General features: G+C 44.4%; 1 protein-coding gene across 1 annotated transcript; it reads left to right on the forward strand.

Annotated features, from left to right (window-relative positions):
- The first annotated feature begins 61 nt into the window (after window positions 1-61).
- Window positions 62-6,859, forward strand: ush1gb (Usher syndrome 1Gb (autosomal recessive)). The gene is made up of 4 exons (XM_003961067.3): window positions 62-379; window positions 4,346-4,793; window positions 5,358-6,184; window positions 6,645-6,859. Exons 1-3 carry the CDS (start codon window positions 216-218, stop codon window positions 6,180-6,182), a joined length of 1,437 nt encoding a protein of 478 aa, XP_003961116.2. The 5' UTR covers window positions 62-215; the 3' UTR covers window positions 6,183-6,184; window positions 6,645-6,859.
- Window positions 6,860-12,373: the final 5,514 nt, after the last annotated feature.

A 12,373-nucleotide genomic window follows, 5' to 3' on the forward strand; every position in this document is an offset into this window, starting at 1 on the left:
GTATATGTGACGTAATAGGGGGCGTGTCTTGAGTTTCGGCCGACCCGCCCTGTCCTGAAAAGTTGCGCGCCTCGTGCTCGCCTTGTCTCTTAGCAACCAGCCTGATCCCCTACAGGCCGGTACGAAACGTCCCTCCCCCGGAAAGCTGGCGATATACCGGCACAGAACCTCCAGAATCTTCATGGAACCGAACCCGGAGTGAGTCGAGGGCCGCCATGAACGACCGGTACCACCGGGCGGCCCGGGACGGCTACCTGGACGTATTGAAGGAGGCGACGCGGAAGGAGCTGAACGCCCCGGACGAAGATGGGATGACGCCGACGCTTTGGGCCGCCTACCACGGCAACCTGGAGGCGCTGCGGCTCATCGTGGGGAGAGGGTGAGTCCATATCCCGGGGCACCAAACAGGACCAGCGGGGTCCGTTTAGTCACCTAGAATTTCTCTTCCAGTCCACTCCTCGACTGTAGAGATGCTAATTTAGTGACTAGAAAGATGCGAGCCTGACATTTTTCTGCCTAATCAGCCTGTTTACCCGAAAGGTCACTGCCAAGCGGCTGGTAAACTGGTTTAAAGGTTGACATATTTCCTGGAGGACAGGACCCGTCTGTCAGGGGGGGTTATATGGGACCAGCAACGTTGAGCTCCACTGAGTTTGATGCTGGATGCAGGAAAGGTCACAGTGATTGATGGACATCCCAGCCGGACATGAGGGGAGCAGATGAGAAATCAGAGCTGAGGGGTCAGTGGTTCTATAAGGGGACAAGTTACTGTTAGTGTCTCTCTTTAGCTTCCTGTACAGCCACAATCCAAGCTGCAGCTTTAGATTTGAGACCTTACAGAAGCCTTGAGACATTCCTGACACGGCGAAAAAAGAGTTGGGTCCGCATGTTATTCGGGGTTGTGGTTGTATCCTGGCAGAGCCTCGTGCGGTCCTGGTCCAGGTCCTGAAGCTCTGAACCTTTAAAGTGGTGGGGAAATTAAATCAGTGTTGGCGGCGGTGCCCCTGCAGCCCGATGGCGACGGTGTCTCTGTGTGCCTGCAGAAAAAGAGTGGCGGCGTGCAGGATAAATAATGCACACACACCTCTGTCATGTTTAACCTGCGGCGCTTCAATTATTGAGCAGAGTGAGCCGTGACCCGATGATGTAAGCGCAGCGTAAACAGGAAGTTGGCCCGCATCTGTTTTAATGAACTGTGTTTAATTTAATCAAAGTCTGGATTGTTTGATCTGCACAGACGTGCAGTAAAAAAACACTAAATCCAAGCCAGGTTCTACCCACAGGACATCGCCTGTAGCTCGGGTCCGACGGTGCTTCAGGTGTGAGGTTGTGTCTTGTAGGTCAGGCTAATCGTCCTCCTCCTGTTGGTGTGAGAGGATCAGCTTGACTTTCTCGCTGAATCTGGGTGAACCGGGTGTTAAACGTCCCTTATGATCTGAGGAAAAGGTACGTTTAACACTCGGTTCTTTTTCCTCAAATAGATGTTTGGGATGGTAATGAATGAATGAATGTATGAATGTATGAATGAATGAATGAATGAATCAATCAATCAATCAATCAATCAATCAATCAATTTTTATTTATAAAGCGTCTGTTACAATCAGAATTGTTTCTAGGCGCCTGACCCCCATCAAGCAACAGTGGCAAGGAAAATCTCCCCTTTAACAGGAAGAAACCTTGAGCAGGACCAGGCTCATATAGGGGGACCCTCCTGCTGGTGGCCGGCTGGGTAGAGAGAGAGGAGAGGGGGGAGGAGAGGTAGAGGAGAGAATAGGTAGTACATAGAAATGCATTATATTAATTAAAATAAGCTGCTGGTAGAGTCCAGTTGGGTGGGTCAGCGGGGTCGGAGGTCAGTAGGTCAACATACAGCTTTGAAGGTGGTGATACCTGTAGATGAATACAGAAGGGGTGGGGGGCAGAAAAACTACACAAGAAATAACATCACTACTCGGCAAGGAGGAGAGGAGAGGAGAGGAGAGGAGAGGAGAGGAGAGGAGAGGAGAGGAGAGGAGAGGAGAGGAAGCCATGACCCAGCAGGGTGACAAGAATCTTTCAGGTGATCATGTTTCTGGACCCCGGCAGCCTCGGCCTATAGCAGCATAACTAAGATGCTGACCTAATAATTAGACGACCCCCTAAGTATGATAATTTGTCTGTCTATGATAGTAACTGGGACTATGGAATTAGTGATAATAAGCTCTTTCAAAGAGGTAGGTTTTAAGTCTGATCTTAAAAGTAGAGATGGTCAGCCTACCGTACCAGGACAGGGAGCTGGTTCAACAGCAGGTTCCACAGCAGTTCATAATGTTTGTGGACAGAGCTGAGATAAAGATTAGCAACTCAAAATTAGAGACCATGGTCCCCAGACTGAAAAGGGTGGATTGCCCAGTGTCATTGTATAGGAGTAACCGCCCCAAGAGGAGGAGTCTAAGTATCTCGGGATCATAAGATTGACAGTTGGATTGGAGCAGCATATGCAGTACTGCGGACACCGAGTTGAGTCCGTTGTGGTATAGAGAGCTGAGCCAGGAGGCATGGTTCTCTGCTGACCAGCAAATCTACATTCCAACCCCCTACCAATGGTCATAACATTTGGGTAATGATCGTAAAGACACGATTGAAAATACAAGATGTCAAATGATTTTTCTTCAGCGTAGCTGGGCTCTGCCTTACAGGTAGGGTGAGGTGGTCAGCCATCCGTAGGGAGGCTCCTGGATACCTCAATGGGGCATGTCCGTGTTTGCGGCATGCCTATGTTGGAGACCCCGGGGCAGACCTTGGATACAGCGGAGAGATCGTATCCCTTGGATGGCCTGGGAACACCATGGAATTCCCATGAGGAGTGGAAGTAGCAGGGAAGAGGAGTGCTTGGCCTTGCCTGTTGAGGCTGCTATCCCAACTACCTGGATAAGCTGCCAGAAGTTAAAGAACAAGACCTTAACCAAACAAATATTGTGTCATAGTCTGTAGCAGGATTTTAGATGCCCTTTTTTATGATCAGAAGAAAAGGTTGCAGCATTTGATCATGGATTCATCAGAATTTCAAATGAAAGCTTAAAGAAATGGCTAGGCTAATTGTTTTTAAAAGTGACCAAAAATCCTACAATAAAAGTTAGCCAGGTTGACTTGAAAGTTTATTTCAGAAAATAGAAAATAGTCTGCTGAAAATGGTATTTATGTATAATCAATACTGCAGAAAGTAAGACACCAAAACCAGAACTTGTACGAAACAGAAAAGGTTAATAAAATATTTTGGGACCTGGTGAGGTTGTGCGTGTGTGTATTCTAGGTGATATTTTGGGAACTTGCCTCAACGTGTCCAAGTCAAATAAAAACATCACCCAGAGAATCTAAAGATTATTACATATTTCTTCCATGTGACAGTTGGGGACTAGACTACAGCCAGTTTGTAGAAGAATAAAAGCACAGTATGATTCAGATTCAGGTCCTTTATTTGTCCCACATGGGGAAATTTACAGCGTAACAACAGCAAGAGCAGAGAAAAATAAAATAAAAATAAAAATAGAATAAAATTGGGAATATACAAAGAGGATGTGTATATACAATAATCCAGGTAAATGGATACTCAGCCCCTGTACATAGTACAGAGGGTGAATACAACATACATATCATATATACATATCAGGATATATAATATTCAGTCTGTGCTAGCGGGCGTTATGTTTATTGTGCAGTCTGACAGCAGCCGGCAGGAAAGATCTGCGATACCTCTCCTTCACACAGCGAGGGTGGAGCAGCCGCTCACTGAAGGAGCTGCCCAGTGCTGTCAGGGTGTCCTGTAGGGGGTGGGATGTGTTGTTCAACATGGATGACAGCTTAGCCATCATCCTCCCGTTTCCCACCACCTCCACCGAGTCCAGGGGACATCCCAGGACAGAGCTGGCCCTCCTTACCAGTCTGTCCATCCTCTTCCTGTCCCTGTCCGTGATGCTACTGGACCAGCAGACAATCCCATAAAATGATGGCGTATACACAATTTTCAGCATAGAATTGATGGCCTCTTATAGTGCCTATCCTAAAACATGTTATTTGTAATTTAATTCCTACTTTCCTAGAGATGGAGTCAGCCTACCGTACCTTGACAGGGAGCTGGTTCCACAGCAGGGGGGTTGGTCGTTAAATACTTGGCCCCCCACTCTACCCCTAGAGAGTCTGGGGACCACAAGGTCGTTAGTCTCAGGGAAAGTAGCTTGTAAGGTAACGGATTAGCATGCAAATTGAATAGACAGTTTTTTTCGGTTACGTATCTAACCTGGAATGTTACGGGTTTGACTGAGGCATCGTTGAAATGCGTCATGGAAACGTCCTTTCTGTCTTCCAGAGGTGACCCTGACAAGTGTGACATCTGGGGCAACACGCCGCTTCACCTGGCAGCTGCCAACGGCCACCACAACTGCCTGTCCTTCCTGGTGGCCTTCGGTGCCAACGTCTGGTGCCTGGACAACGACTACCACACGCCGCTGGACATGGCTGCCACCAAGGGACACATGGAATGTGTCCGCTATCTGGACTCCATCGCTGCCAAGCAGATAACGCTCAACCCAAAACTGGTTAGCAAACTGAAGGACCGGGCGTTCCGAGCCGCGGAGCGCCGGATCAAAGAGTGCGCAAAACTCCAGAAGAGGCACCACGAACGCATGGAGAGAAAGTTCCTGAAGGAATCGGCAGCTTTGGACAACTTAGACGCTATTAGCTTTTCTAGCTACACCAGCAGCAGCACACTGAGCCGCAAGTTCAACACCGTCACCTCCAACATGCCATACTCGCAGGTGGTTACTATTTGTCTATGAGAATATTAACAAAAGAAAAAAAATCAAGTAGTTTGTGTCATATTAAGGTGAAGGCTAGCTAAGTCTAGCTTGGACCGACCTGATGGTGACTGTGCACCATTTCAAATAATAACAGTTGCTCTCAATAGCAGATAAAATCGCTCTCTGTCAGTGCTAATGCCCATTCCGTTTACCTCGGAGGTCAGAAGTCGGCGTTGGGAACGACATCGGAAATTAAGTTGATCGCGTTTGCAAAAACTGTTCCCGCACTTGTGTTTGTTTAGCCTTTGTTAGCCAGTGTCAGCATGGCTACACACATCACGTGAAAAATGTAAATTTCCATACATATACACCAAACAATATTATGAATATGGCTGCTTTAGTACGAAAAAAATAGTCAGAAGTGTATTATTAGTGTTATAAGTTTAATATTAGCAGCCATCTTTGAAGAGTTGACTTGGGGGTTGCGAGGATTCTCCATTAAAGATGTCTAACTCAGGACTGTGCAATTCTGACTTCTGCGTTCAAATGGATCACACCGTAAAGACTCTGCTTTCCTTTCAGGCCACCCTGCATTCCACCGCCAAGGGCAAGGCCAAGTTACAGAAGAAGCTGGAGAAGAAGAAGCAGGTCGATGGAACCTTCAAGATCTACGAGGACGGTAGGAAAAGCGTGCGCTCGCTATCTGGCCTGCAACTCGGCAATGACGTCATGTTCCTGAAACACGGCACGTATGCCAACCCAAAGGAGCAGTCGCGCCTGAACATCCGCGACATGTTCCACCAGCTTCACCACGATGATGACGACGACACCATCTCCCGCGCCATAAGCGACCCTGGCCTCCACGATGCTGCGTATTCGGAGATCAGTGCCGACTCCGGACGCGACTCGCTGTTCACCCGACCGGGACTCGGCACCATGGTGTTCAGGAGGAACTACATGATCGGGGACGCGTTTGGGGCCGCTGCACACAACGAGGGGAGCGTCGCCGGGAGCGAGCCTGTGGGTCGGGCTCCCAACGTTCGTCTCCGAGGACATCTGCCCCGTCGCTCGCCGAGCTTGGACGAAGACAGTATTGGCAGTGCTTTGAGCCTGCAAGAACGGAATGCTCAGGAGTTGCCCTGGGAGGAGGTAGACATCAGTTTGGACGGGGACTTGGAGCCAGAGAACAGTCCCCTGGAGACCTTCCTGGCCTGTCAAGGCCTCAGTGAATTCATGCAGATCTTCCTGAGGGAGAAGATTGATCTGCAGGCTCTCCTGCTGTGCTCTGATCAGGACCTCACCAGCATTCACATCCCGTTGGGCCCCAGGAAGAAACTCCTGGAGGCCTGTAAGAGCCGCCTGGACACTCTTGAGGAACCGGATACCATTGAAGACACGGAGCTTTAAAGGTGAGCTTAAACTAACGATGGTCGTATAACTAAAACTGTTCTGTGGAGTTTCAATTTTGCTTTCATCTTTTTAAAATCTTGACCTGAAATTGGACCAGTTTTGTGTGTTTGGTTGATGTAACGTGTCACTTCCTGCCGCTGGTGCTGCGGTAACAGGAAGCAGAGGTCTGGTACTGATTCTGTACATGAGCAGCTCGCTCAAACAAAAAACAATTTTCGTAATTCATAACAGTCAGAATCTGTCAGAAGAGTTTCGTGAAATAAATGAGTCATGTAAATGAACCCTTTTCAATAATGTAATTCCTCCAGAGTTTTTGGAAATAAACCGCCATTCGCGGTCAAATCGCTCTATCTAGCCGTGGTAGTGGGGACGTGACACGCTGAACTTCGGGGAAAGGATTTATGTCTGTTCATTCAGTAATTTTTAAGGTAATTTATTTATGTGTGTTTTCACATTAAGGTGTACCACGCTGCTCCATGTAGTGCTATTACTCTCCATGAGATCAGTGAACGCACCGGAGGCCAGGAAACTTGGAAGAAAAAGAAGTTTTGCCACAAATACAAACGCAGGAACACAACATGTGACGTGTTTGTATGATTTCTTACATTACGATACATTGTATTCACTCATGTCATGACATTGCTATTGTTTTAATAAATATATTTATTTGGTGACTTCCTGCTTTTTCATTCACTGTTAATCTGCAAACACTGTCGCAATTGTGAAAACAAAAGTGTGTGTGCATGTGTGTGATAAGGTTGTTATCTCGGGTTCCTGTTGGACATATTTAGTTTCAAACCTCTCCCACTACACTCACAGTAACTTATAATGTGGAAAAATGTAACATCTCAGAAGAATTTATTGCTATCGAGTTAAATTTAAAGGTCCTTTAACTATTGCAAACGTGTCATTTTGTTGTTTTTACTATTAGATTGAAGCCTTCTTACATCTCCACAGGTAAATATTGATATCAGTCGATGGTGTTCAGAGAGATATCAAGAGTGTTGATATTTGACAACTTTAGGGCTGAAAATCCTCATATTGTGAGGACTTTCTTCATCAAAGTTGTGTTTTAGATGTAGCGGTGCGACACACTGGGGTTCTCAGGTTTTCGCGTTCGCTGCAGAAACAAGCGTGTTGATCCGCACTTAAAGATATCAATAACTTTATTATTAAGGTTCTCTTCTTACTCAAGTACTCAGAGGAGCCAATCGTTGCAGACTGCATGGTCACCATCTTGCGTAAACTCCTCAAGAGGGAATCTAAAAAGAGTAACAATTTTTCCAGGTTTTTCTCACATAAGGCTCAGAAACTTTGGGAGTTTTTAACATGTTGTATCATGCCTGCTGCTGATTGATTACCAAAAGAAACAACCAGCCCCTTTGAAAGAATCACCAGCCCCTTCGTAAGAACCACCAGAACCTTCGAAAGAACTACCAGCCCCTTCGTAAGAACCACCAGCCCCTTCGAAAGAACCACCAGCCCCTTCGTAAGAACCACCAGCCCCTTTGAAAGAACCACCAGCCCCTTCGTAAGAATCACCAGCCCTTTCGTAAGAACCACCAGCCTTTTTGTATGAACCACCAGCCCCTTTGAAAGAACTACCAGCCCCTTCGTAAGAACCACCAGCCCCTTCGAAAGAACTACCAGCCCCTTCGTAAGAACCACCAGCCCCTTCGTAAGAATCACCAGCCCTTTTGTAAGAACCACCAGCCTCTTTGTAAGAACCACCAGCCCCTTTGAAAGAACCAACAGCCCTTTAAAAGCATCAAAAGAATCAATGGCCCAATTGAAAGCATCACCAGCCCCATCAAAAGAATCACCAGCTTCACTAAAAGTATGACAAACCCAAACGAAAAAACTACGAGCCCCAAGGTTTTGGTATTTACAAAGTAGAGACCCAAGTCAGGAATAGTCAAATGGCTTTTACAAAGAAAATAGGCTGCTGAAAATGTTTTTTACCGGTATGTATAATCAATACTGCAGAAAGTATGACACAAAAACCATAACTTGTACTGAACAGAAAAGGTTATTAAAATATTTTGGGGCCTGGTGAGGTTGTGTGTGTGTGTATTTTAGGTGATATTTTGGGAACTTGCCTCAACGTGTCCAGGTCAAATAAAAACATCACCCAGAAAATCTAAAGATTGTTACATATTTCTTCCACATGACAGTTAGGGACTAGACTACAGCCAGTTTTGTAGAACAATAAAAGCACAGTATGATGGCGTATACACAATTTTCAGCATAGAATTGATGGCCTTATAGTGCCTATATCCTAAAACATGTTATTTGTAGTTTAATTCCTTTTTTTTCCCAAGATCCAGATATTTGTTCTATAATAGTTATAAATGATGCATTAAATTATTTAGAAACAAGAGAATAAGAGCGGTGTATAATTATAAAAATAAAGCAGATTTGTGAGACTTTAGAGTTATTATCACAGTTGTTAAAAAATAAAGGGCCAATATGGATCAAAGCACTACATATTAATTGTGCCATAAGGCTTTGATCCATCATTGTATTTTTGTTGATTTGTTTAGGTAGGGCAAAATATTATATGTTAAACACCAACGCAAAAAAATATATACAACGAATGAAAAATGCTAAAAACAAGCAGCCCTGTTAACGCCAGCTCCAGCCCCACTGAACTGAAGGTTGGGGTATTTACAGATGTAGGAGACACCCCAGTCTCCAACAGATGCGTGGTTTTTACAGAGGACCATTTATCAAGTTATATAAATGGCGAGGAAGTTGCAACTTCAGAAGACACTAATGAACAAGTACAAGAAGAACTTTCAGTGACTCATAAAATTCATGAAGACAAAAAGCCAGTTTCAGTAGGTGAGGAGGACGAAGACTCAGCTTCAGTCTCTCCTCAATCAGAAGGAAAAAGGATGATTTTTGTAGATGAGGAGGATGAAGAACCAGCTTCAGTCAGTGAGGAGGAAGAAGACTCAGCTTCAGTCTCTCCTCAATCAGAAGGAAAAAGGATGATTTTTGTAGATGAGGAGGATGAAGAACCAGCTTCAGTCAGTGAGGAGGAAGAAGACTCAGCTTCAGTCTCTCCTCAATCAGAAGGAAAAAGGATGATTTTTGTAGATGAGGAGGATGAAGAACCAGCTTCAGTAGGTGAGGAGGACGAAGACTCAGCTTCAGTCTCTCCTCAATCAGAAGGAAAAAGGATGATTTTTGTAGATGAGGATGAAGAACCAGCTTCAGTCAGTGAGGAGGACGAAGACTCAGCTTCAGTCTCTCCTCAATCAGAAGGAAAAAGGATGATTTTTGTAGATGAGGATGAAGAACCAGCTTCAGTAGGTGAGGAGGACAAAGACTCAGCTTCAGTCTCTCCTCAATCAGAAGGAAAAAGGATGATTTTTGTAGATGAGGATGAAGAACCAGCTTCAGTAGGTGAGGAGGACGAAGACTCAGCTTCAGTCTCTCCTCAATCAGAAGGAAAAAGGATGATTTTTGTAGATGAGGAGCATGAAGAACCAGCTTCAATCTCTCCTAGCCCATCTCCATCACGCTCTCATGATTCAGATGGAGATCCAGAAGCAAGTGAGACAATTTCTGTAAACAAGGAGGACAAAGAGTCAGGTTCCTATTCTGCTCATTCAGATGGAGATTCAGGACATAACAACATTTTTTTATTTGAGGATGAAGAACCACCTTTAGTCTCTTATTGTTCAGACAGAGATTTAGGATGGAATATCAGCCCTTCTGTAGCTGATGAGGAACCACAGGAATATCAAGCTTCTCCTAAACTGGACTGCTATTCAGAAAGAGATTGTACCATTTTTTCACATGACGAGGAAACGGAAGAGACATTCAACTACAAGACATATGTCAAGCTGTTCATAAGTAAGATAGTTTGTCAAATTTACACCAAAGCAAATATGAAACCTCAAAACAGTGATGACCTCATCGCGTACCTCTATGAATATATCTGGGAGAGAGTCAAAGATGAAGATATATGTATCACTGATGACTCATTTAGGAAGATGGACAATAAAATCCAAAAGATCCTGCGCAAAGAGTTAGGCAATCCAAACAAGGTTCTCTTCTTACTCAAGTACTCGGAGGAGCCAGTCGTTGCAGACTGCATGGTCACCATCTTGCGTAAACTCCTCAAGAGGGAATCTAAAAAGAGTAACAGTTTCTCCAGGTTTTTCTCACATAAGGCTCAGAAACTTTGGAAGTTTTTAACATGTTGTATTACGCCTGCTGCTGATTGATTACCAGAAGAAACCACCAGCTCCTTCGAAAGAACCACCAGCTCCTTCAAAAGAGTCACCAGCCCCTTCGAAAGAATCACCAGCCCCTTTGAAAGAACCACCAGCTCCTTCGAAAGAATCACCAGCCCCTTCAAAAGAACCAACAGCCCTTTTGAAAGCATCAAAAGAATCAATGGCCCAATTGAAAGAATAACCAGCTTCACTAAAAGTATGACAAACCCAAACGAAAAAATTAAGAGCACCGAATTTTTGGTACCGTATTTACAGACAAAGTAGAGACCCAAATCAGCAATAGTCAAATGGCTTTGACAACGGACCATTTTAAGTATTGGAAATTAGACAAAAATTGCAACTTCACAAGATTCCTTGTAACAAATACAAGATGTGTTGAAGGCAATACATGCTGTAAGAGTCTATATTAGCTATCTTAGCCTACTTTCAAAATAATAAGTAGACTACAAATACATAATGAGCTTCCTGGAGAGAATGACGCACCACATGACTACTCTGCTGTACGATGGTCCTTTAAGTTTAACTTACATTGTAATGAGATGTTGAAATAAAATAATTATTATACACATTTTTACAGCATTGGAAAACTTTAAGAATGTTTGTTATGTTTTCCTTCCTACAGAAATTATTTTAACACCCTGTATAGCCTGACACATCAAAAAATAGCCAGAAAATTCTAATTTTTTGGAAATGAGATGTTTATTGAACCATTTAACAAAATCCCTTTTTTTTTGCCATATCATTTTGTTTATGACATTTTTGTTGTATCACATATGATACATTGGGCGATTTTGGCAACTTTTAGCTCACGACTATGTTAACTTTAGACACAAAAACAAAGTTTGCCCATAACATTTTGACAATATAGAACATGAACAACAGCATTTTTCTCTTTGGTTTTTTTTGCATTGCACTTTTTACAGCCTTTTTATTTCACTTTGTGGTAGGCCGAAAAACAGTTTATTTCCTTGTTCAGGCAAAGATGCACCTTACACTTCTCACAGTAGACATGTGAGAAGTGATTGCCAGTGCAGTGCTTGCATCTCTGTCAGGTTTCCCATGTTGGAAAATGATCAATGCCATCCCTTCTCATATCAAGAGGCACACTGCAGCTTGGCCTTTTACGGGGTGGTGTTGCAGTTGCTTCTGGAGAGGACGGTGGTCTGCCACACTTGATTTTGGTCTTTCCTGCACTTGTGAGAGAAGTGCCAACCAAAGCCTGAAACCTTCGCAGACCCATGGGTTTCATCTGGGGCTCGAGCTTCTTCTGGTCTCTCCTGTAGAACTTCCATGCATTGATGACTGCCACTGTCACAGTGTGCCACCAGATGTACATATACCATCTCCGGGATCTGAAGCTGAACTTGTAAAGTGCAGACAGCATATCAAGGAGATCAACACCTCCCATGAATTTGTTATATGTTTCAACAATGGCTGGTCTGGGAACCATTATGTGAGTTTTGGATTTGCGATCCCAGCGTTTCACATTTCCCACAGGTTCAATGCCAACAAAAGAGGAAATCAGGTTCACTGCTTTGTTGTCGTACCATCTTACAATGATGTTGTTGTCCTGGTTCACTCTGAAGTCCATTGACCCTCTTCCATTCTTCTTCAGTTCTTTTTCATCCATCATGGCGCAGTCTTTCACCCTGTTAATCTGGATCGTGCCAATGTAGTGGATTCCTCTCTCTTTTAGGTGTTGCACCAGGGGAACTGATGTAAAGTAGTTGTCTGCAAAGACCTTGTGATTTTTTCCTGCTGGAAGTGTTGATGTCATTTTCAGCACAACTTCTCCCGTAACACCAACTTCTGACTTTTAACTCTCTGGATTTTGTGCACCTTGACAAACATCAAAGTCATAAAGAAAGCCACTTTGTCCAGCACGTCCCCACATCTTGAAACTCCATTTGTGAGGTTTTGCAGGCATGTAGACACGTA

The sequence above is a fragment of the Takifugu rubripes genome, chromosome 1 (assembly GCF_901000725.2).
Source record: "Takifugu rubripes chromosome 1, fTakRub1.2, whole genome shotgun sequence".
NCBI classification, from domain to species: domain Eukaryota; kingdom Metazoa; phylum Chordata; class Actinopteri; order Tetraodontiformes; family Tetraodontidae; genus Takifugu; species Takifugu rubripes.

Coding starts and splice junctions, on each gene's coding strand:
- ush1gb (XM_003961067.3), top strand. CDS start 216: ATGAACGACCGGTACCACCGGGCGGCCCGGGACGGCTACCTGGACGTA. Junction 380..4,345: donor CGGCTCATCGTGGGGAGAGG/GTGAGTCCATAT, acceptor TCTGTCTTCCAG/AGGTGACCCTGACAAGTGTG. Junction 4,794..5,357: donor CCAACATGCCATACTCGCAG/GTGGTTACTATT, acceptor CTTTCCTTTCAG/GCCACCCTGCATTCCACCGC.